At 36.5% G+C, this 25,367-nt stretch overlaps 3 protein-coding genes and 1 pseudogene across 3 annotated transcripts; 3 read left to right on the forward strand and 1 right to left on the reverse strand.

Moving 5' to 3' along the window:
• The first annotated feature begins 5,970 nt into the window (after positions 1 to 5,970).
• Positions 5,971 to 10,059, forward strand: LOC146931740 (uncharacterized). The gene is made up of 5 exons (XM_085703313.1): positions 5,971 to 6,148; positions 6,558 to 8,079; positions 8,181 to 8,851; positions 8,930 to 9,248; positions 9,332 to 10,059. Exons 1-5 carry the CDS (start codon positions 6,069 to 6,071, stop codon positions 9,782 to 9,784), a joined length of 3,045 nt encoding a protein of 1,014 aa, XP_085559439.1. The 5' UTR covers positions 5,971 to 6,068; the 3' UTR covers positions 9,785 to 10,059.
• Positions 10,060 to 20,226: 10,167 nt separating this feature from the next.
• Positions 20,227 to 21,045, reverse strand: LOC146931741 (F-box protein At3g07870-like; annotated as a pseudogene).
• Positions 21,046 to 21,475: 430 nt separating this feature from the next.
• On the forward strand, positions 21,476 to 24,088 carry LOC146931742 (uncharacterized). Its single transcript, XM_085707689.1, has one exon. The coding sequence runs from the start codon at positions 21,476 to 21,478 to the stop codon at positions 24,086 to 24,088; it is 2,613 nt and encodes an 870-aa protein (XP_085563815.1).
• Positions 24,089 to 24,278: 190 nt separating this feature from the next.
• Positions 24,279 to 24,776, forward strand: LOC146931743 (uncharacterized). Its single transcript, XM_085707690.1, has one exon. It carries the CDS (start codon positions 24,279 to 24,281, stop codon positions 24,774 to 24,776), a length of 498 nt encoding a protein of 165 aa, XP_085563816.1.
• The last annotated feature ends 591 nt before the right edge of the window (positions 24,777 to 25,367 follow it).

Below are 25,367 nucleotides of genomic sequence, written 5' to 3' on the forward strand. Positions count from 1 at the left end.
GCATGTCTTGTGCAAGGCGTTTCAACTGCATGTTTAATATATATCTCATTTTAGCTTGTGAAAAAAAAAGTGATTTTAAAATTGAGGGATTAATTCCATAAGTGAATGAAAATCGGGAGACAAAATTTGTAATTAAGTCTATATTTTTTTATAGAAAAAGAAAAAAAAGTTGGTGTTAACCATCCTGTTCCCTCAAGCAAATGAGACATTGATAGTCTGAAATTTGTTAGCGAGATAAATATAATCTGAACAATAATTATCCTACAAATACTAATTCCACAAATAGTTGTGCGCTAATTTTGAAATATTTTAATATCTATAAATATTTTATAAACCGTGAAAAATATGAATCAAACACTGTAGTATTTTGATGCCATGCATCCATAAAAAATCTTCATAGTAATGAGTAGATTCCACAAGAATTATTTGGAGTCATGATTGAATGTGAAAAAAAAAAAAGAAACGTTTATATAGAAAAAAATTGTTTTTGTGTGTCCACCCTCACATTCTTAGAGAAAAAGGGTTTGTAATCTCGAGTTCCCTGAAAAGTAAGTAAAGTTTTATCAAGAATTGTTCCAACTAAAAATTCGTCAATGATGATAATAATTAACCATTTGAGTTCAATTATTTGATTCATAAAAAAGTTTTTTTAAAATATCTTTAAATCATAGTTCCAATGGAATGCATATGCCCCCAACTAAGGGTATAGGCCAAGTCAGACTAGACTTTAATAGGTCTGAGTGTGGTTTACGAATTTTTTTGCAAGTCTTAGTCTGGCCTATGACCTTACACATGTCTTTTTCTTTTCTTTCCTTCTAGCATTACCTTTTAAAAGTCCTACCTGAGAGCCTATTTATATACCTATCTCATGTTAATGTCTTTTACCTACTTCTACATAGGCTCAACGGACCTTACAACATACTTCCCTCCGGTCCTATTTACAAGAGAAAGTTGACTTTTTAGATACATTGGATAATGTATGTATCTAGTCAAGAACCTAAACCAAATACAAAATTATTTAATGTATCTAAAAAGTGAAGTGTTTCTTGTAAATAGGACCGGAGGGAGTATTTAAAAACGTATTTCATTGGCTTGCAAGTTTCAACAACATGATGGCCTATTTAAAATTCTATAACCATAAATCACAATGAATTTAAAGCTAAATAAAATGATAAACACATGAAGAAAAAAAATCTATTTTCCTTAAGAAAAATGATATTTGAACATTCATTTTATGACAACTTTTGTGACAACTTTCTCTCTCATACTCGCATTATTTTTTACTTTATCTCTCTATTGTTGTGATTTTCGTGCAAATGCATACTTTTTCTTTATAAATTATGGTTGTCCCATAAGTTGTCAACCACCTGTTTGTTCAAATAACAGTTCACTTTCTTTATATTGTTTAATAATCTGCTTCATAAGTACTCATCATTATTTATCAACCATTTGAATACAATTTAGCAAAATTAGAAGATCGTGTGGTTCCTATAATAGGGCTTGATATGATCAAAAAAAGATTAGTTAAACTCATATGGTCTAATCAAGCATAAACAAAGTCACCAACAAGAAGTCAACAAAACACAATTAAAAACATGTCACAAGTCTGCAACAACAAATCAACAAAACACCTTCAATCTTTAAATCCAAACTCTTCAATTCTAACCCAAATTTGAACATCACATTATGCATAAACCAACCCCAAACACACAAAATTTTTAATCTCTAGACCACTTTTTATAGACTTCGCGTATATTACAAGGTCAAAATACGAAGAATCTCAATAGAATGTGCTTTTTATCTTCACATGATCATTTTTCAAGCTTCGTGTATAAACAATTTACCCTCAAATAACCAATTAAGATAAAATGTTTTAAACAATCACATTTTGTCTTCAGCTCGACGAGTCAACGTAATAAGATATATTGTTTTTGCAATACATCGATTTTCTCATATTAATACATAAAAATTTGCTTCCGCATATATAAGCACATAAAATCTGCAACGAGTACGCTGCAAATATTTAACGTGGTTTGCATATAAAAAAATATTGAATAGAAATACTACATTAATGTTGATATGTTGAAAATAATCATGAGTTTTCAAAACATTCTCATATCGATACATAAAAAATTGCTTCCACATATATAATCACATAAAATTTGCAACGAGTACGTTGCAAATATTTAATAGAAATACTAAATTAATGTTGATATAATGAAAATAGCAATGAGTTTTCAAAAATTTATCTTACCGACTTTCTCAGATCGGTACATAAAAAAATTGTCTTCATAGATATAAACACATAAAAGCTGCAACAGGCGCGACAAAAATATATAACAGTGTTTTGCATATAAAATAACAAAATATTAAATTGAAACACTATTGAAAATAAACTCTACAACAGGCTCGGTGCAAATAATTAATAAATTTTTGCATATAGTTTGTTTTTAATAGAAACATTACTTTACTACTAATATTTTTTTTTGAGTAAATTAATGATAATAGTTTTCATTTAATATATTTAAACATTTCACAATATAACCAATGTAATTATTTTGTATATAATTATCGCAAAATTACGTGTCTCATGCGAATGCATGAGTCTCTTACTAGTTTATTATACATAGATTAATGAGTAGTATTGAAAATTAATTAATTTTTCTAAAAACAAATGCTTTGACATATGCAATGTCCGGGGTTCAAATCCCGACCACTACCAAAAAAAAAAAAACTTAAAGATGTCTTCGTGAGCTTATCTCAGTTGATAGAGACAATATATAATACTTCATCCGTTTCTAATTATAAGAAAATTTTACATTTTAGGTTCATTTAATTAATGATGCATGTGGTCCATATTATGAACCACATACATCATTAATTGAATGATTCTAAAAAATAAAATTTGCTTATGATTAAAAACGGAGGAAGTATAAGGTCCGGGGTTCGAAACAAAAAAAAAATAGAAAACTCAAAGATAAAAGAAAATTCAAAGATAATTGAGAATACAAATTAGAAGTACATTATTTTACAAGTCAAGCAAAACTTTCGCGTGCAATGGTTGAAGTTGAATACTTAAATTAAAGATTTTCTTTTGATAATTTATGTTTTTTTTCCTTCCTATAATATAGTTTTGGCTATATTACACCAAATGTCATTTAAGTTATTTAATTGTAATAAATTAGTTTTTAAGTTTTTTCATATCACTTACGTTCTTTAAGTTATTTAATTGTAACAAGTTAGTCATTTAAGTATTGTTTGTAACACTTAAGTTCTTTAAGTTATTTAATTGTAACTTTTAGGTCTTGAATAACTTACATTTTTAAGATCTGAAATCCCACAAATTATTAAGGTAAAATAACTTAAATGACCTTGTTGGTAGGAAAAAAAAACTTATAGGACCAACTTGTTACAACTAATTAACTTAAAAGACCTAAGTGGTACGAAATAACTTAAATGATCAATTTATTACAATTAAATAACTTAAAAAACCTATGATGTAATTTAACATATAATTTTTTTTAATCTATGTAATTATCTTTTGTTTTGTTTTCCTGACCCTACATGGTAGTCATCCATTCAATGATGATATGATATTGACAACTTAATGCCATGTAACATCCAAAATATGATGTGGCATGCCACGTCAATATGCCACATCATCTAAATTGAACGAGAAAATGTAACAAAAACTAAAACAATAAGAATCTAAGATTACAAAAATATTAGAGACCAATCAAGATACTAATACCAAATCACCTCCATATACTAGAGACCAAACACACAAATAACCCATGAAACTATGCATGCCGCAACAAGCAATCGAGCATCGCCAAATACTACTTCCTCCGTCTCATTATAATTGTCTTTTAAGGATTAAGTGCGATTCTTAAGAAAACGATTAGTTGAGTTAAATTTTAATGGTAAAATTAATATCATTTACTACTAGAAACATCTACTAAAAACATCTATTAATTTAGGGTTTAGAGTTTTAGGGTTTATGATTTGGGATTTAGGAGTTTCCGTCCCTATGACATGGTGGTCATCCATTCAATGATGATATGATATTGACAACTTAGTGCCACATGACACCCAAAATATGACGTGGCATGCCACGTCATCTAAATTGAATGAGAAAATGTGACAAGGACTAAAACAATATGAATCTAGGATTACAAAAATATTAGAGTCCAATCAAGATATTAAAACCAAATCTCTTCCATATATTAGAGACCAAACACACAAATAACTCATTTTTTTAGGGAAGACCAAACACACAAATAACTCATAAAACTATCCATAAGGCAACAAGCAATCAATCACCCGTCAAATACTACTCCCTTCGTCTTGTTATAATTGTCTTTTAATATTTTACTACTAAAAATCTTTGTTCATTGTTGTTAGTATAGCAGTTAAGTGAAGTAAATTCAATAAATAAATATATATTAGTAAAAAAAATAATAAATGTTGTTTTGATATTATAAAATGACAATTATTGAGAGAGGGAAAAAATGTTAAAATGAGAGCGAGGGAATACTATTTTGTGTCAAATAGACTTACACGGTGTCCAAAACATGTTGCTCCAAGACATTATAGTTGTGGCTACTGGCTCGAAAGAGCACTCCAATCTCTTTGTAAATCAATTGGAACCAACATTCCAACTACTACATTAATTATCATTTGAGTAATACCACGTTTATAGCATGCTTCCCGTGGCAAATCAACTTGTGTTTTAATTGCAAAAATAAGGCTAAAATATGGTATTGGTCCCTGCAAAATAGGTCAGTTTTGGTTTTAGTCCCTGCAAATTTTTTTTTATAGTTTTTGGTCCCTGCAAAAATAGGTCAGGTTTGGTTTTAGTCCATGCAATTTTTTTTTATAGTTTTTGGTCCCTGCAAAAATAGGTCAGTTTTGGTTTTAGTCCCTGCAATTTTTTTTTATAGTTTTTGGTCCCTGCAAAATTTTTGTTTTTGGAAATAGTTCCTGACACCAATTATGTGATGATTTGTCACTTTTGTGCATATGTGGCATATGTGCTTACTTAATAAAAAGAATATTATTTTTTATAATTTATATAGCAATAATTATTTTTTAATTAAAAAATAATAATAAAACAGATACAATAATTATTTTTTAATTTATAAAAGTGACAAATCATCACATAACTGGGGTCAGGGGCTATTTCCAAAAACAAAATTTTTTTGCAAGGACCAAAAACTATAAAAAAAAATTGCAGGGACTAAAACAAAACTGGCCTATTTTTGCAGGGACCAAAAACTATAAAAAAAATTTGCAGGGACTAAAACCAAAACAGACCTATTTTGCAGGGACCAATACCATATTTTAGCCCAAAAATAAAATCTATGGGGACGAGGAAAAGGAAATCCAACAATGACATAAACAAGAGTAAAATTGCTCAAAAGCATGGAATGGAAGGTATTTACAGACTAGACATTTAACACTAGAAAATGGTTACACCATCAAGATGGTTTCATTGAGATTTTATTTGCATCTTTGATTTTGTGTGCAGTATAGATTGGGGTATTGAGAATGATGATGAAGGTAACCTACTAAACTAGCCATACTACAGATTCAGCAAAACAATTTATGAAGAAACTAGGCTTAATTACACTTTTGGCCCCCTAAGTATCCAAAAGTTGCGATTCAGGTCCCCTAAAAAAAATAACTCTTTTCAGGCCCCTTAAGTTCACTTTTGGTTGCAATTTTGGCCCCCCAAGCCAATTTTGACTTGTTCAACGCTGACTGAGGCGCCACCTGGATTTTTTTTATTTTTTTTTTAAAAAAATGCCAAGCTGGCTTTTATGAAACAAAAAATAAAAGAAAAAAGGAAAATGAAAAAGGAAGGCACGTGAGGTGCTTTTTGCCTTCAAAACATAAGTTTGTAAAATTGGCCCCCTTATTTCATAAACCATCCATCTTCTCACTTCTTCTTCTCTATCGCTCTCTCTATCCATTCTAGGGTTTGTGTGAATCAGTTAGAGGTGAAGAACGTTGTGGTAGATCGCTGTTTATCGAAGCTACAGTAGGTCGATTCTAGGGTGGAGAAGATGAAGTGGGCTGAGAATGGCGCGAATGGGAAGGAGGCTAGTGGAAGTAATGTTGCTCGAAAAGCCAAGGGCAAGCAGAAGTAAGTTACTTTTTGTCTTCTTTTACTTAGTTTGTTTATGGTTTTGAACTTTGTATTGCATGTGGGTTATTTGTCTTGTTGTGCTTTTGTATAAAAACCTTGCATTTACCTTTGTAAAATATTAGTCTTTGTCTATATTTGGTCTTTTTTATGGTCTTTTACTTTGTTTGTTTAGGTTTTTGAACTTTGTCTTGCATGTGGGTTATTTGTCTTGTTTTGCTTTTGTATAAAAACCTTGCATTTACCTTTGTAAAATATTACTCATTGTATGTATTTGGTCTTTTTTATGGTTGGTGACAGTATTGAATACAATATTAATGCTTTAGGGGCTTATTTTAATTGCTGCATATGCCTATGTAAAAGGTTGTATATATAACTTTGCCAAATATTGACTATTATATAACTTTAGGGCTGTTGTTGAGGACCACCCACTCAAGATAAGGTTCCACTACAATGGATACTTTACTGCTGACCCTCATGTTTGCTACAAAAGAGGTGAAACCTACGAGTTTGAGGGTACATGGGATTTAAATGAAGTGAACTTAATTGATTTGGAGAAATTGGTGAGGGAAGTAGGTGTGACAGGGGATTATACACTCTGGTATCCTGTAGCTGGGGGAGAACTGAAAGAAGGTGTTAGAGTAATCAAAACTGTTGGAGATGTGGAGAGGTTTAAGGATGAGTACAAGTTAGAGGAAACTGTCAATTTTTACTTGGAACATCTAAGTTTGGAATATCTTGAGAAAATATATTCAGATGAAGAATTTTTCTATTCTGGTGAAGAACCTGAAAGTGAAACAGATCCTGAGTATGTAGCTGGGGAAGGTGAGCATTCTGAGCATGAAAGTGTTGATGGGAATGAAAGTGTTGATCTAGATGACAGTGACTATGATGAGGAATTTGACTGGACAACTGTGTTGCCTGACCAGCTAATCAATCCAACACCTGTTGATGCTTCAAGTGGTAGTGTTCAGGCTCTGGTAGCTGTTAATGCTTCAAGGAACCCTGATGCAACAACTCTGGAAGATTTTGATGATGAGGATGGAGATTCAGACTATCTAGAGAGTTCATGCTCTTCTGGAGATGAGAGAGGTAAGCAAAAGTTTACAAAGTTTAAGTTGTCTGATGAAATTACTTTTAAGGTAGGACAGATATTCACAAATGCTGAGTTGGTGAGGAGATCTGTTAAAGAGTATGGGTTGCAACAAAGGAAAGATGTCTGGACTAAGAAGAATGAGAGTAAAAGAATTGTGGTAAAGTGTCAGCCAAAATGTCCATTCCACATGAGGTTTAGCAGATCTGAACCAAAAACTTATTTTGTTCTTGCTAGGTATAACCCTGACCATAAGTGTTATAGCACTGGAAAACTTAGGTTGATTAAGACTGCTTTGTTGTCTAGGAAACTGATACCAATTCTGAAACACTCACCTGGTATGAAAATAAAGGATTTGCAATCAACTTGTAAAGATAAGTGGGGAGTTATGTTGAGTCACTTTAAGCTTTATAGGGCTAAGAAAAGGGCTTTGGAACTGATTCATGGTGGAATAGATGAGCAATATGCTCATCTTAGAAATTATGCTGAGGAGTTGCTGAGGAGTAATCCAGGTAGTACTGTTAGGATTAAATGTGCAGTTGGAGATGCAGGGCCAGTGTTTGAAAGGATATATGTATGCTTCAATGCATGCAAGAGGGCATTTGTTACAACATGTAGGCCCTTGATTGGCCTTGATGGATGCTTTTTGAAGGGCAGGTATGGTGGACACCTTTTGTCTGCAATTGGGAAAGATGGGAACAACCAGATGCTGCCTATTGCATTTGCAGTAGTAGAAGCTGAAACAAAGGAATCATGGGACTGGTTTCTTGAACTTCTTTTGGGTGACTTAAATGGTATTCAAGCAAAGAAGTGGTCTTTCATATCAGACCAACAAAAGGTATGTGAATGTATTTTATTTTGCAAATTATAATAGATGTGTAAATTAAGAGTCTTTTGGATATGTAAATTTTGTACTAATGATATGTTGTTTAAATGAAGGGACTGGTAAACACAATTGCATCATGTCCTGATGCTGTTGAGCACAGGTTATGTGTGAAGCACTTGTATGGGAATTTTAAGAAGAGACATGCAGGTGAGCATTTTAAAGAAGCAATGTGGATAGCTGCTAGGTGTACTACAATGGTGGAGTTTAACAAGGCTATGGAAAATGTGAAGAAAATTGATGAAGCTGCATGGAAGGAGTTGAATGAGTTGGCACCAGGTATGTGGACAAGGGCTGCCTTTAGCACTTACACATGTTGTGATTTACAAGTAAACAACATGTGTGAGGCCTTTAATTCTGCAATTATTGCTTTAAGGGAATTGCCTATCATCTCACTCATTGATGGTCTGAAGCAATACATAACAAATAGGATAGTAAAACTTAGGGATTTTATGCTGAGGTATGATGGAGATATTTGTCCTATGATTAACAAACTGTTTGATAAGTATAAGAAAGAAGCTGAGGGTTGGTCTCCAAATTGGAGTGGAGATAGGGACTATGCAAGATTTTCTGTTTCAGATGGGAGTGATGCATATGTGGTTAATCTCAAAGAAAAGACATGTGCATGTAGAAAATGGGAACTAACTGGCATTCCTTGTCCTCATTCAATTGCTTGTATCTGGTACAACCAGCAAAACCCAGATGAGTTTGTTGCTCATTGGTACAGGTTAGTTTACTTTCTTTACTTGTTTACAATTATTTTTTGTTTTTTGGGATTTTATTCAGTCATTTTATTACTTTACAGAAAATCCACATTTCTAGATACTTATGACAATCTGATACTTCCATCAAATGGACCAAAGTTGTGGCCAGAAATTGACTTGCCACCTATATTGCCACCTTACATGAGAAGGGCACCTGGTAGGCCCAAAAAGCAAAGAAAGAGAGCAAATGATGAGCCAAAGAAACCTTCTGCTTCTGCGGCTGCATCTGGTACTCAGTCTTTGGTCAAAAGGAACCAAGTCACTGTGAGGTGCACAAGGTGTGGTGTCTTGGGTCATAACCAAAGAACATGCTATGGTAAACAAGCTGCTGAGAGGAACATTCCAGCAGGGGGTAACAAGGTATATGCTCTTTCCATCTCTTATATGCTTCTGATACATGTTGTGTTGGTTTAAATGTTTGCATGCTGCCATGTGTATTGCAGACTAACACAACTGTTACACAACCTCATCTTGGGAAAGAGAAGCAAGCAGCTAGGAAAAAATCAGTGGCAAAGAAGAAGACTCCAGCTGGTAACAACAGTCAGCCACCAACTGCTGCCAACATGATCAACACTCAGCCACCACCTGCTGCCAACATTGTCAACACTCAGCCACCACCTTCTGTCACAACTGGACCACCACCTGCTAGTAGCTATACAGCAGGTGCAAGCAACACTATGAATGTGACCAAAACTGTCAATGTGACCAAAACTGTTAATGTAACCAAAACTGTGAATGTGACCAACTCTGTGCCAATTGCTGCCACTAAAGCTAAACCACAAGTTGTGGGAGAGAATGTGTTAATGGTGCCAAAGAAGGGCAGGACCACAGGTACAAAAAGAAAGAGTGGTGATTTGGAGCCTCTTGGGACACAACAATCAGTGAACAAGAAATGAAGTTAACAATCAGTGAATTGGCAACTATTTAATGACTTGAGACTTATTTTCTATTTTGGGTTGTAATGAAATTTAAGTACTCCTTTAGTTGCAATTTTTTTTGGGTTGTAATGTTTAAGTACTCATACTTTATGTCATGTTTTGGTACCTTTGGAACCTAAGTCCTCTGTTGGGTTGTAATGTTTAAGTACTCAGACATATTATGTTCTCTTTTGGAACCTAAGTCTTCTTTTCGATTGCAACTTAATATCAAGAACATGTTATGTGTTATATTATGTCTACTATATCTTGTGTTCATATCAGTAACGTGCATATTATGTTCATCAACACAAATTTTTTCATTCAATTGCCAAAAGGTAGGGCTACAAAATACTTCAACATCATTCAGGTTCTTACAACAAAACACAGTACATCACAAAAACTAACAACTTTACAACAAAAAGCAACACAAACTAAACAACTTAAGAACAACATTCAACCTTATTTCATAGCTAACCCTAGAGCTAAAAGCATGCACATGAACAACATAATTCCCAATACAACTATGGCAATCACAAGACTTCTTTCCTTCTTCATCAATTCATCATTCTTCCTTAACAATGCTCGAATTATTTTCTTCTGTCTCTCAGGCACCTCAGGATCAAACCAGCTAAAAATATTGCATTTTCTTCTCACAAAATATTTCCCACAACCATGAAACCTCCTCCCTGGATTTTCGTCAGTCCAAGCAGTGACCAACGGGGATTCAACACCACAGTGACAAACAACCTTCTTTCGATGCTTCAAGGAAGACCCGCTGACCGATGAAGATGAAGATGAAAATTCAACCATTTTCGTTTCTGGATAAATCACGAACAAAGAAAAGGGTGAAGATGAAGATGAATCAGAAAACGAAGAAGGAGATGGAGATTGAATCTGCAAGTTCAAATTCAATAAAGAAGAAGATGAATGAATCAGAAAACGATTCCAAAAAAAAGGATGAAGTGAATGGAAATTGAACAAAGAAGAGGGTGAAGATGGAGATTTAGTAGAGGAACAAAGGATTGGAATGGATTTGGTGATTTGGGAATTTGGGGGTTTTAAAAACCCTAACTTCCGACCGTTGGGGGAGGGAAAAAGCACCTCACGTGCCTTCCTTTTCCATTTTCCTTTTTTCTTTTATTTTTTGTTTCATAAAAGCCAGCTTGGCATTTTTTTAAAAAAAAATAAAAAAAAATCCAGGTGGCGCCTCAGTCAGCGTTGAACAAGTCAAAATTGGCTTGGGGGGCCAAAATTGCAACCAAAAGTGAACTTAAGGGGCCTGAAAAGAGTTATTTTTTTTAGGGGCCTGAATCGCAACTTTTGGATACTTAGGGGGCCAAAAGTGTAATTAAGCCAAGAAACTAATAGTGTTGAGTTTTTTTTTTTTATCACACTCATCAAGTAATTGGTATTGAATTAGTTACTGTTAGGATCAACACAGAAACCATTCAAGACAATGGAGTCTCTCACTAGGAATAGGATTGCTTTCTTCATATAATTATCTTGAGAAGACAATAATCAATAACAAGTAGCAACTCTGTTCAATTTAAACTGATTATTGTAGCATAATTTTCTTCTATATGATAATAACTACTCTTAAATAATAGAAGACTCAATAATTTAAGAGAAAGAAAAAAAGCCAATTTATTCTATGAGATTGATTACAACATCTATTCGAAAGTAAAGCAGAGGATGTTTGCAGAACTACATCTATTCGTAATCCAATGATAAACACCGTTAGCAAGAGTTTTGTATCTTGAAGGTTGTTGGCGTGTCACCGAAGTAAGAGGAGGGCAGTTGAGATTTTGTGTCCATGATTTAGTGCTTAAATTATAAACTTCTGTTAATGAAAGATTCTCCCCAATGGTATCAGATAAACCGAGCTTAACAGCTTTGAAGTCGTTGTTAACGACACCAAAACCATACGAGGATTCATCGATGCAACAGGTACTGAGTGACGGAGCTCGAGGAATGAGGCGGACCTCATTAGTTGTTGAGTTCCACATACTGATCATGATTAGTAGTGTGTAGGTAATCGTTGATCAGTTGAATTCTTGCCACCGTTTATCAGTATATAGAACTTTAAAGAGATAAAGATTGAGATAAATATTCCAGAATAAGTAAAAAAAACTTTATCAATTTAAAATTATCAAACTGATTGTTATCCTTAAATCTTGATATAAAAACTGACTTGATAAAAATATCATTACTATTAGACCAGCCACCTCATATCCTCAAATCAAGCCTTGATCCACTTGCCTTGCTGTCTCCATGATGTGAATTTACTTTGTAAAGGCATCAACTGGAGAAAGCTTAACAATGTTACATTCTCATTATCGCTGCTATAGCCACCACTACCTCTACCCTGACCAATCCGTCTCGCATTCTTAATGCTTCCATTACCTTTAAACTATCTTGTAGCAATTATCGTGCTTGGAAACACAAATCACCTACTTTATTCTCTGTGATCCAAATTATGGGCCATATTGATGGAACCACACCATCTCAATCCTCCACCATTGTTTGAGATGGCATCTCCCGTAACCTTGAATACACCGGGTGATTCACCATTGATTAACTGGTCATTAATTTCTCTCTTTCGTCCATGACATAACAGAAGCAGGAAGTCTATCATTTGCCTCATATAATATTGCTCGATCTTTGTGAGTCGCAATTGAATCTCAGTATGTGAACACATCACCTTCTCATGCTATGTCGTAAAAAATCAACTTCAACTCTGCACAAAGGGAGAAAAATCAATCACCGATTACTTGTTGTTCAGTTGTTCTCATTTAAAAGTCTTGCGGATGAACTTGTTATTGATTGAACCCTTTTAGATGATGATTACCCTTCATATTCTTAATGGTCTTGGCACTTAAAATCGTGGCACTTCAGCCTACATTTGCACATGTCAACACCCCTTTACTTTTGAGGAGTTTCACAGCCATCTACTCACTCATGAGGACCACCTTCGTCATTAAAAACAATCTGATATACAAGTTCCTATTGCAAATTTTGCAATGCTGCGGAGGCAAAGACAGTCTTCTCCCAACACCATCCCATGGTCGTGACTTCTTCAATGATAAGACATCTCAAACAAATGCATCTTTCACTTCTCGTGGACATAGCTCTCATTTTCGCAAAACTCGTGGCTTTAATCCTCGTGGTAACAGACCTCCATCAAGATGCAAATATTACTCCCTCCTTGGTCACATAACCCAATATTGCCCTTAACTAATTTAATGTAGCAACACTCATGTGGTTAACTATGCATCTGCTCATAATTACGTCTCTCCAAATTGGGCGTTCGACACACGAGCTAGTCATCATGTGACTACCAATCTCAATAACATATATATTCACCCTGAGTATGATGGTCCCGAAGAAGTGCCAATTGGTGATGGTATATGTTTGAAAATTAAGCACGTTAGCTCCACCACCATTCCCACACTAGCTACTATCTTTAATCTTCACAACGTGCTTTGTATTCTCCATGCTAAACATAAACTTATCTCTATTTCGAAATTTTATAAATCCAATAAAGCATATATTGAATTCCATCTCACTTTTTATATGGGGAGGATCAAGCAACAGGGGTGATGTTGATATGCAGTCTAAGTAATGGTGATATCTATTCCTACCGTCCAACCTTATCACAATCTCCCACTGCCTTCGCAACCACCTGCTCATCCTCTCTTTGGCATGCTCATTTCAGTCATTTCTCCTAAAAAATTCTCACTCGAATGTTTTCCAATTGTTGTCTCTCAACAAATTTTGATAATAAAAACTCTCCGTGTAATTCGTGTCATATTAAAAAAACCATGAACTTCTATTTTCTATATGTCCATGAAAACTAGTTGTCCTCTTGAACTCATTTTTTCTGATGTTTGAAGACCCTCTCCAATTAACTCTATCAATGGATACAAACATCGTCTTGTGTTCATTGATCATTTTACTAGATATAAATGGGTTTATCCCCTAAAAAGTAAAATTGACGCTTTTTCCATTTTCCCAAACTTTTCACAAAAGTTGGAACATATTTTGCGCAGAAATTAAATCCATTTACACTGACGGTGGCAATGAATATTTCAAATTAAAACCATACTTAAAATCACACGGAATATCTCATTACACCAGTTCCCCATATATTCTTGAACTTATTGGCATTGCTGAACACAAACATCACCACTTAGCAGAAACATATGTCACTCTCTCATCGCACTCTTCTGTTCCACAAAAATTATGGTGCTTTGCTTTTTAAATGGAAATCTACTCAATAAATCGCATGCCAACATCTCAGCTCAATAGCAACAAGATCTCAAATTGTAGTATGCCTTGTGTCTTTCTAGGTTTCTCTTAGTATCATGCATATCAATGCTATCATCCTCCTAAAAAAAAATGTATCTTTGAAGACATGTAGTCTTCCATCAGATGATATTCTTATTTCCATCTAATATTTTATGATCCTTGTCCTTCAGCAGATTCCAACTATTACAAGATAAAGAGAATGAATCCAAAGATACAAAGAGAACTCAATTACTTGCTACTCAAGTCACTTAGCATTAGTTTAGTTTGGTGCTATTCAGCCTACAGAGCTTATAGTGCTCCTTCATTTTGTATATAAATAGACATTGTATCTCATCATTAATCAATAATAACAATTCAGTTTTCTATCTTCTTCATTTCATAATATGGTATCACGCGCCTTCTCCCTCGCGGGAAAGGTTGTTACGATCCAAAACGGTTTGTAACCGTTTTTCTTCTTCTCTTCCGTTGCGTCTCTGCAATCGATCTTCATTATTTGATCGATTTTCTTCGTTTTTTGGTGCTTGATTCTTCTTTCGCACCATGATTCTTGTTTGTTGATTCAATTTTCATCTTTTGTTCGGTTGATTTTTCGATTCAATCGTTCTTCTTGCTTCATCTTCTTTGTTGCATCATTACTCTGTTTTTCTGCAACTTTTTCATCTTGATCATGGCTCCACGTTCTTCTTCACCTGATACTGAATCAGTTTACTATGTTCATCCGAGTGAAAGTCCTACTTCTTTATCCATTACTCCCAAACTCAATGGTTCCAATTACATTTCTTGGTGTCGCACTGTTGAACGCGCATTGGGAACGAAGAACAAATTGGTGTTTATCAATGGTTCCATACCTATACCAGATCCAGATGATTTGAATCGTGCTGCTTGGGAGCGATGCAATCATCTCGTTCAGTCCTGGCTTATTAACTCTGTTTCTGATTCGATTGCTCAAACTATTGTATTTTGTGATACTGCTTTTGAGGTTTGGACTGATCTCAAGGAAAGATTTTCCAAGGTTGATCGTATTCGTATCTCTAATTTGCGTGCTTCTATTCACAATCTCAAACAAGGTGCAAAGTCTGTTCTTGAATACTTTACTGAATTGAAGTCTCTCTGGGAAGAATTATCTTCACACAGACCTATACCTAGTTGCATATGTGTTCATCCTTGCCGTTGTGAAGCATCACGTGTTGCTAAAACTCATAGAAATGAAGACCAGATCATGCAGTTCTTAACTGGTTTAAATGAGAATTTTTCAGTTGTTAAAACTCAAATTCTCTTACTTGATCCTCTTCCTACTCTCAATAAAGTTTACTCTCTTGTTGTACAAGAAGAAAGCAATACCTCTTCTTTGATACCTGTTAGTGTTGCTGAGGATCCTTCTGTGCAATTGAATGCCACTGATGCTAGAAAGTTTCAGTCTCGTGGTAAAGGCCAGTTTCCCTCTAATTCAAACAAACCTCCAAGGTTTTGCACCTTCTGCAATAGAACGAATCATACAGTGGATTTCTGCTATCAAATGCATGGGTATCCCAATGTTATCAAGCAACAACAAGCACGTTCTAATGCTGTTTCTCATACTGATTCTGAAGCTGTTACTTCTGAACCAAGTGTTGCTACTTCAGGTTCATCAACTGGTCTCTCTTCAGAGCAATACTCTCAACTTGTTACCTTGCTTCAACAAGCAAATTTGGTTACCTCAGCATCATCCTCCTCTAACCCTACTTCCAATCATATCACAGCTTCACCTTTGATCTCTTCTTCAATTGCCTCCACCCAAACCTCCACCAATGGTATAACTTCTAACACTTCTCATCTTACACATTGGCTCATTGACTCAGGAGCCAATGAACATATATGTTGCCATTTATCTTGTTTTACTTCTCTATATACTATTTCCCCAGTTAGAGTTTCTTTACCTAATGGTCAATTTACTGTCATTTCTCAAGCTGGTACTGTTTCTTTTACTTCTCAATTTTACCTCACTAGAGTTCTATATTGTCCAAATTTCTTTTTGAACCTTATTTCTGTTGCTAAAGTATGTGATTCATTATCATGTAGTTTCCATTTTTCACTTGATAAATGTCTTATACAGGACAACAAATCCTTGAGGATGATTGGTTTTGCTAAACAGATGGATGGATTGTACAAGTACCTTCCACCCAATTCTGAGTCATCTCCTGTTTTCTCTAGTTCTATGAATAAAACTTGTAATAGTGCTGTTCAAGTTCCTTGTATTTCTAGCAATATTATTAGTTCTGATGCCTTGTGGCATTTTAGACTAGGTCATTTGTCTCATTCAAGATTATCTCATATGATTTCATTGTATCCTTCTATCAAAGCTAATAAAAATGATGTTTGTGATCTTTGTTATTATGCTAAACATAAGCATCTGCCTTTTACTCATAGTGTTTCTCATGCTTCTAGCAACTTTGAACTTCTCCATTTTGATATTTGGGGTCCTTTATCAACTTTGTCTGTTCATGGTCATAGATACTTCCTTACCATTGTGGATGATCATAGCAGATTTCTATGGATCATCCTTTTAAAATTTAAATCTGAAGTATCTACTCATGTTAAAAATTTCATTGCCTTGATTCAAAACCAATTTCACATCACTCCCAAATATGTCAGAACTGATAATGGCCCAGAATTTTTGCTCACTGATTTTTATGCCTCTCATGGCATCATTCATCAAAGATCTTGTGTTGAAACTCCCCAACAAAATGGGAGAGTTGAATGTAAACACCAGCATATTCTTAATGTTGGTAGAGCCTTGCTTTTCCAGTCAAAATTGCCTCCTTCCTATTGGTCCTATGCTATTTTACATGCAGTTTTTCTTATCAATAGAGTTACCACCCCATTACTTCACAATCAATCCCCCTACTTTATCCTTCATAATCAACTTCCTGATGTTCATTTGTTCAAGGTTTTTGGCTGTTTATGTTATGCCTCTACTCTCACCAATCACAGAACGAAACTAAACCCTAGAGCTCGCAAATCTCTCTTTTTAGGGTATAGGCCAGGATACAAGGGTTTTGTCCTTCTTGATTTGCTCTCTAGAGATATTTTTGTCTCTAGACATGTTTCTTTTCATGAAAACATCCTCCCTTATCATATTGATTCTATTTCCACCACTTGGAGTTGGGAATACTTTTCTCCCATTTCAGTTTCCTCAGATTCCCAACCTTCTACTCCTCCTACCAATAACTGTCAACCCATCACTTTTGATGACATTCCCACCAATGATTCATCACTTTCTGATTCTTCTTCACCCATCATACCTGCTCCTAGACATTCCACCAGAGTCAGAAACCCTCCTACACACCTTAAAGACTTTGTTTGTAGTAATATTTCTGCATCCACCTACCCTTTACATCATTATCTTTCATATAATAATATTTCATCTTCTCATTTTTCCTTTATTGCTGCAGTGCATACACAAACTGAACCTACCACCTATGCCGAGGCAAGTAAACATGCTTGTTGGAATCAAGCCATGCAAGTTGAGTTATTAGCTCTTGAGAAGACTGGTACATGGGATATTGTGGATCTACCACCACATGTTAAACCCATTGGCTGCAGATGGATTTACAAGGTTAAACATAATGCAGATGGTTCTATAGAGAGGTATAAAGCACGCTTGGTTGCCAAGGGATACACACAGATTGAGGGGCTTGATTATTTTGACACATTCTCACATGTTGCAAAACTTACTACTGTAAGATTGGTGATTGCCTTAGCCTCAATCAATAACTGGTATTTACATCAGCTTGATGTAAATAATGCTTTTCTCCATGGGAAATTACAAGAAGATGTGTATATGTTAATTCCTCCAGGCATTAAAACTGCTAAAACCAATCAGGTTTGTAAATTGAAGAAATCTCTTTATGGTTTAAAGCAGGCCAGCAGAAAATGGTATGAGAAGCTCACATCTGTTCTCATTCAACATCACTACACTCAAGCATCTTCTGATCACTCTTTGTTTATCAAGAAGACTGCTTCTTCTTTCACTATCCTACTGGTGTATGTTGATGACATCATTTTGGCTGGTGACTCTCTTCATGAATTTCAACATATCAAGTCAGTTTTGGATACTGCATTCAAAATTAAAGACATAGGGTTGCTTAAATATTTCCTTGGTATTGAAGTTGCACACTCCAAGCTTGGCATCTCTCTATGTCAAAGGAAGTATTGCCTTGATCTCTTATCAGATTCAGGTCATGATGGTTCTAAACCTGTCTCCACTCCTTCTGATTCTTCTTCCAAGTTACATCATGATTCCAGTCAACCCTTTAATGATGTTCCTGCTTATAGGCGTTTAGTTGGTAGATTGTTATATCTTAATACCACTAGACCAGATATAACCTTTATTACACAACAATTAAGTCAATTTCTTTCTCATCCTACTGTCACTCATCATCAAGCAGCTTTAAGAACTCTCAAATACTTGAAGGGTTGTCCTGGCAAAGGATTGTTCTTTCCCAGAACTTCATCTCTTACTCTTCAGGGCTTTTCTGATGCTGACTGGGCAGGATGCTTAGATACAGGAAGATCCATCACTGTTCAATGTTTCTTCCTAGGACATTCTCTTATTTCATGGAGAACTAAGAAGCAGGTAACTGTTTCCAGATCATCCTCTGAAGCAGAGTATAGGGCATTGGCTTCAGCAACTTGTGAGCTTCAATGGATTTTATATCTCCTTCATGACCTTCACATTACTTGTTCCAAGCTTCCTGTCCTCTATTGTGACAATCAAAGCGCTCTTCACATAGCTGCTAACCCTGTTTTTCATGAACGGACCAAACATTTAGAAATTGACTGCCACATTGTGAGAGAAAAGGTTCAAGCAGGCGTTCTGAAGCTTCTTCCCATATCTTCTCAGGATCAGTTGGCTGATTTTTTCACCAAACCCCTCTTGCCTCGCCCTTTCTCCGTTCTTTTGTCCAAGATGGGTTTGATAGACATCTATCAACCTCCATCTTGTGGGGGGCTATTACAAGATAAAGAGAATGAATCCAAAGATACAAAGAGAACTCAATTACTTGCTACTCAAGTCACTTAGCATTAGTTTAGTTTGGTGCTATTCAGCCTACAGAGCTTATAGTGCTCCTTCATTTTGTATATAAATAGACATTGTATCTCATCATTAATCAATAATAACAATTCAGTTTTCTATCTTCTTCATTTCATAATACCAACCAATATGTCTCTCATGCTCGCAATCTCTCTCTGTCTCTGTCTCTTTCTCTCTCTCTCTCTCTCTCTCTCTCTCTCTCACACACACACACACACACACACACACACACACACACACACATGTTCCTCAAAACTAACCCCTCCTTGCTACATAATCTTATATGCCTACTGTCCCAAACGCTCGTACCTTATCCACCAAATCAGATTAACACATACCAGACACTTCCACGAGATTGCCACTACATTCTCCAACGAACAGTCAAATGTCAACTACTCCCCCATTGCATGCATCTTCTCACCTAGTCAGAAGAGATATGAATTAAATATGAAAATCTAATCCCACATATCTTCTCACTATCAAGCATCCTCTTCCATGCTTAGTTGAACCAACATGTGTCTGTTAACCTCTAAAGTCACTTGAATGATATTGCGCAATGCCATGGGCATAAAATTTGATAACTTAGTCCACTAAAGAACATAGGATATGGTTCCATAACCTCACAATACTAATCTCATAGGTTGCAAATGGGTTTATGAGTCAAAAGAAAATCTAATGGTGATATTTAAAAACACAAAGATCGATCCGAAGCCAAGGGTTTTCATCAATGACCCGAGCTTTATTATATTTATACATTAATTCTTGTTGTAAAACCAACAACAGTAAGATTGGTTCTCTCCTCAACACTACAAAACAATTGCCACTTTGTCAACTCATCATATCTCAATTATACTTCCAGCTGTCCCTCGTCGTACGTTTCCATGTCTGACAAATGACGTGAATTCCATTGTATCAATTGACTTCCGATGTTAAGCAAAATAGATGATTGATTCAGTGACATATGACCAGAATGCAAACCTAACCATATGTCTAGGTATTGGATTCTTCACCCTGAGTTTGTTCCTACATAAGTAACAATTTAAACCAGATAAATCAACATATCTGGTTTAATCCTATACTTTTTAGTCCACCTGTTTTGATCCATAACCCATATATCCAGCAACCACATATACAAACAGTTTTGATATTGCATAGCATAACCAAGGGAACCTTTTATCTCGATGACATCACAGGAAGAGGGCATACTGTGATGTGAGTTTGGAGCTTGAAGTTGCTGAAACTTATTATTGCGAAAATTAAAGCAGAGTATGTTTGGAGCATTATTATATTGTGTCGAGTGAGTAATCCAATGATAAACACCATTAACAAGAGCATTATATCTTGAAGGACGTTGATGTGGGAAAATAGTAAGAGGACAATTGTAGATAATTTTCCAGGATTTAGTGCTTAGATTATAAACTTCAACCAAAGGATAAAGCATTTTTGTCGTCACATTGATATTGAGTTTGACAACTTTGAAGTCGTCGTTAACAACACCAAAACCATACAAGAAACCCTTACCTTAAAAGGAGGGAGCACGAGGAATATGATGCATCTCATTAGTTGTTGGGTTCCAGGCAATCAATTTGTCGTGCCAAGTTTCGTCTGGGTAAATAACTTTGAGACAAAAAACACCGTTGCAACTACCGTAAGATTCAATTCTTTCTATGTATTTGGTAAAGGACTTAATGAAGATTGGTTTCTCATTGTCGCCGTCACATGAGAGAAGTTTCAATTTGGATTTTTCAATGACTAGAAGAATAGGGTTTTCAGGGATGAGCAACTTGCATCTTCTATTCACAAAGTAAGGACTTTTGATGATATTGTTCCATGATTTTTGAACACATTTGAACCTCATCAATGATTATACTTGTAGCCTGTAATGAACCATGATGAAGAAGAGGAAGCTGGCCAGTATGAGCCCACTTGGAACAATGGGCCTCGTCTAAGATCTAAGAGGAACCGGGTTAGGCCCAAGTGGATGAATGACTATGTCAAACCCTAAGAGTATTAGGGTAGCAGCTTGCCTAGTCAATAAGAGCCATTTAGAATATGCTTTATGCTTTGTAGTCCTTGTTTGGACAGTTGTAGGAAAAGGCCGTTGGGGGCAGTACATTCCACAGCTGTCATAGTATTATGTTATATGTAATGAAGGGACACTGAAATAAAGGCATTGCTAAAAATTCAGAAAATACTAGAGTCTGCTCCACTCACGGAGTAAAATCCTTTCTTGCTCTTTTTAATCTTTTTTTCTTTCTGCATCCTTACATCTTGGTGCTTTCATTGCTATGGCCTCAATAACCCCACCAGAGCTCCTTGAAACACTTAATCAACTTCTCCTTAACCAACAAAATTTCCAAGCAGATATGACAAACCTAACCACCGAGATGAATCAAATGCGAACAAGACTCGGTCCTCCTGGATTCAACAACATTGCAGGAGAAACAACTCAACAACACAATTTTTCCACCACTGCCATAAAACTCGACATACCCAAGTTCAATGGCACGGATGCACTCAGCTGGATATTCAAAATCAAGCAATTTTTTGAATTCCACCACACTGCAGAAGAACAACGTCTCAGTATTGCTTCTGTCTACATGGAAGGTGAAGCTCTCACTTGGTTTCAGTGGATGCATTCAAATGGTCTCCTTCATTCTTGGACTGCTTTCTTGCATGCTTTGGAGCTGCGCTTTGCCCCCTCCCAGTATGAAGACCCAAAAGGTGAGCTTTTTAAGCTGTGTCAAACTTCCACTGTTAAAGACTATCAAACCACTTTTGAGTCTTTGGCTAACCATATCACTGGCTTACCCCCCCCCCCCCCCCAATTTTACCTAAGCTGTTTTATATCTGGACTAAAACCGGAAATTCGCCGGGAAGTTCAAGCTTTTCAACCAGCATCCCTATCACATGCTATTGGCCTTGCCAAGTTGCAAGAATCCAAACTCAATGACAAACCTTATCATCCCTACAGCCGCCGTACCGAAACTCCTTCTGGATCTTCTTCCAGATCCACAAACCCTATTTCCCTCACTATTACATCAACTACTCCACCAACCACCACTCCCACACCAGCCACAAAGCCACCACCAATCAAACGACTTTCCCCAGCCGAACTCCAAACTCGTCGGGAAAAAGGGCTGTGTTACAACTGTGATGACCGATTCCAACCGGGTCATCGTTGTAAACGCTCATTTTACCTGCTAATTGTGGAACCCGACGCATCCGACCCGCAAACCGAAGCCCTGACCCAACTCATGCTTCCACCCGAAACCACAATAAATCCACAACCCGAACCCGACCCGCCTCTTCAGCCCAATCCACAAATCAGCTTACATGCCTTAATGAGCCATACAATTCCTCAAACACTAAGAGTTCAAGGCCATATCAACAACCACCCACTCATGGTCTTAGTGGACAGTGGAAGCACTCATAATTTCATACAGGACCGCGTAGCTAGACAGTTGGGTCTGCCTCTGAGTCCATCCCAAGAGTTTCAAGTCCTTGTGGGAAATGGTGAAGAACTGCATTGCGCTTCGATGTGTAAACAAATTCCACTACACTTGGACACTCATGTTTTCCCTGTGGATTTGTTTGTCTTACCCTTGAGTGGTGCTGAAATTGTTTTAGGTGTCCAGTGGCTGAGAACTTTAGGCCTCGTTTTGACAAACTATGATAATCTCACCATGTCCTTCTTCCATAACAATCAGATCATCCAGCTCGCTGGACAACCCAAACCCATACCTGCTGAAGCTTCTTTACACCAATTCAAAAGATTGGTAGCCACAGACTCTTTAGATACCATCCTTGCTTTACAACTTTATCCCTCACCACCAGAATCTCCCACAAACCAGACAACACAACCCCCCGAAATTCAAGCACTAATGAACAAATATACCCACCTCTTCGCCGAACCTTCAACCCTTCTACCAAAACGACCAACAGACCACCGTATCCCTGTCACACCAGGAAGCAATCCGATGAACGTCCGACCATACCGATACCCTCAGTTTCTAAAGCAAGAAATTGAAAATCAAATTCAAACAATGTTAAATCAGGGGATCATTCGCTCTAGCACAAGTGAATTCTCTTCTCCAGTTCTATTGGTACGCAAGAAGGATGGCTCGTGGAGATTTTGCGTTGATTACAGGGCCTTGAATGCCATCACTGTAAAAGACAGATTTTCAATACCGGCAATTGACGAACTGCTAGATGAGCTTTATGGCACACGCTGGTTCTCCAAATTGAATCTCTGCTCGGGATATCACCAAATTCGAATGAATGAGTCTGATATACACAAAACAGCATTTCGTACCCATCAAGGCCACTACGAGTTCTTAGTCGTGCCTTTTGGACTAAGCAATGCACCATCCACATTTCAAACATCGATGAAAGCAGACGTTACAACCTTTATCAACAATTGCCAAATCTGCCAAATCACGAAGCATTCTACACATGCTCCTTATGGCCTTCTTCAGCCGTTACCAATTCCACAAGGTGTGTGGGAAGATGTCTTCTTGGATTTTATAACAGGGCTGCCTTCGTTCCAAAACAACACGGCCATTTTGGTTGTGGTAGATCGTTTCTCCAAATCTGCTCATTTTGGTACACTTCCAACTCACTTTACTGCTGTCAAAGTTGCTGATTTGTTTGCTAAGATGGTGTGCAAATTACATGGCATGCCTAAGAGTATTGTTTCAGATAGAGATCCTATCTTCCTTAGCAAATTCTGGCGCGAATTGTTTCGCTTAAATGGTACCAAACTCAGAATGTCCACCGCATATCATCCTCAAAGTGATGGCCAAACTGAGATTGTCAACAAGGCTTTACAACAGTACCTTTGCTGCTTTGTTCATTCCAAGCCAAAGGACTGTGGTCATTACATTCATTGGGCAGAATGACATTACAATTCGTCTGTCCACACAACCACTGGAATCACCCCCTTCCAGGCGGTATATGGCAAACCCCCTCCTTCATTGCCAATGTATATTGCTGGAACGAGTCACATAGAGGCAGTTGATTCGGAGCTCACCAATTCGTAACGTCATCTTAGACAAATTGAAGAAAAAGCTCCTCAAAGCTCAGCAAACCATGAAGTTGTATGTTGACAAGCGCCGTATTCCACACACATTTAAGAAGGGTGATTCTGTGTTCGTGAAATTACGACCTTACAGGCAGAGTTCCGTGGCAGGGCATCGTGTTCATAAGTTGTCTCAGCGTTATTATGGCCCTTTCAAGATAATCAAGGCAATCGGCGAAGTCGCGTTTGAGTTGCAACTGCCCCCTACCAGCAAGATTCATCCAGTGTTCCATGTTTCAAAACTCAAACACTGCTCAGGAGACCTTACTCCTCGATTGGAACTGCCTCTGGATGATAAGAACAATCAACCCATTATTCAACCCATTGCTATTCTCAACTGGCAACATGGGGAAAACACATCACAGACCAAAGTCTTAGTTCAATGGAGTGGTACTTTTCCAGAAGATGCAACTTGGGAATTATTGGAGGAGCTACAGCTATCTTACCCCCATTTGAAGCTTGAGGACAAGGTCCTTCTCGATGGGGGGGAGGGATGTAATGAACCATGATGAAGAAAAGGAAGCTGGCCAGTATGAGCCCACTTGGAACAATGGGCCTCGTCTAAGATCTAAGAGGAACCGGGTTAGGCCCAAGTGGATGAATGACTATGTCAAACCCTAAGAGTATTAGGGTAGCAGCTTGCCTAGTCAATAAGAGCCATTTAGAATATGCTTTATGCTTTGTAGTCCTTGTTTGGACAGTTGTAGGGAAAGGCTGTTGGGGGCAGTACATTCCACAACTGTCATAGTATTATGTTATATGTAATGAAGGGACACTGAAATAAAGGCATTGCTAAAAATTCAGAAAATACTTGAGTCTGCTCCACTCACGATGTAAAATCCTTTCTTGCTCTTTTTAATCTTTTTTTCTTTCTGCATCCTTACATAGCCGCAACAACACCTCCATCTCCAAATCTGCTCCCAAATTCATTGTATCTTCTCTACTTAGTTTTTTTCTTTTCAATTGACTGTATCATTAAATATAGAACAGAGTCATCCCATTTGTAGAATGCTTAACAAACTCAAGTAAATATTTTCAAATAAAAATTAAAGTTTTCGATCTTTATCAACTAAATTTTGAAAAAAAGAAGAAGATTACAT

This window comes from Medicago sativa, chromosome 4, assembly GCF_051527215.1.
Source record: "Medicago sativa cultivar Bolivia chromosome 4, Bolivia_mono, whole genome shotgun sequence".
NCBI lineage: Eukaryota > Viridiplantae > Streptophyta > Magnoliopsida > Fabales > Fabaceae > Medicago > Medicago sativa.